The sequence below is a fragment of the Pteropus vampyrus genome, unplaced genomic scaffold (assembly GCF_000151845.1).
Source record: "Pteropus vampyrus isolate Shadow unplaced genomic scaffold, Pvam_2.0 Scaffold267, whole genome shotgun sequence".
Classification (NCBI taxonomy): domain Eukaryota; kingdom Metazoa; phylum Chordata; class Mammalia; order Chiroptera; family Pteropodidae; genus Pteropus; species Pteropus vampyrus.
In genome coordinates, this window is record NW_011889048.1 from 298,570 (window position 1) to 299,172 (window position 603).

The 603-nt window shown below is 71.6% G+C and overlaps 1 protein-coding gene across 1 annotated transcript in view; it reads left to right on the top strand.

Annotated features, from left to right (window-relative positions):
• Window positions 1-597, top strand: part of LOC105302231 (translation initiation factor IF-2-like) — a 2,541-nt gene extending 1,944 nt beyond the window's left edge. The window contains exon 2 of the mRNA XM_011375188.2: window positions 173-597. Within this exon, the coding sequence (XP_011373490.1) occupies window positions 173-398 (226 nt within the window). The 3' untranslated portion in view covers window positions 399-597. The remainder of the gene's footprint in view (window positions 1-172) is intronic.
• Window positions 598-603: the final 6 nt, after the last annotated feature.

The following is a 603-nucleotide window of genomic DNA, read 5'->3' on the forward strand; positions in this document are numbered from 1 at the left end:
AGGGCCGCGGCGGCCCCCATTGGCCGGCCCGTGCGGCCGGCTGGGCGTTCGGCGCGCGTCGATTGGCCGGCGTGAGGCCGGCGGAGTAAGTAGTGAATGGGAGGGGGCGGCAGCCCCGCCCCAGGAACGTTGATACATTATAACTTTTTTTTCTTGTTACTTTCACCCCCAGATCCTCCGAGCGGCGGTGGCTGCGGCTGTTGCTAAGGGAGGGGACGCGCCGGGAAGCGCGGCCCGAGCGGCAGACCGCACTGAGCGCGGCCGGCCAGCGGCGCCCCCTCCTCCGGGACCCTCCCCCGCAACCGCCGCCCCTGAAAGGAGCCGCGAGTGCAGTTCCCCACCCCTGGAACGCGCCCCGACGAGTCGACGCGAACCCGGAGCACCACTCAGATTTTTGATTTCTGATTCTTCATCCGCTTCTGGGACCTTCACGAAGGGGACGCGCGCCGCCCCCCCGCCCCCAGGGGCTCCGAGGACCCCGGTTTGGGGAGCACCTGCCCTGCCCCGAGGCGCGGCGAGGATTGGTGGCGCCTCACGGACCTCAGCCCCCCAGCGCGGGCCGGGGATGGAGCCGCAGCCCGGCGGTGCCCGGAGCTGCCGGCG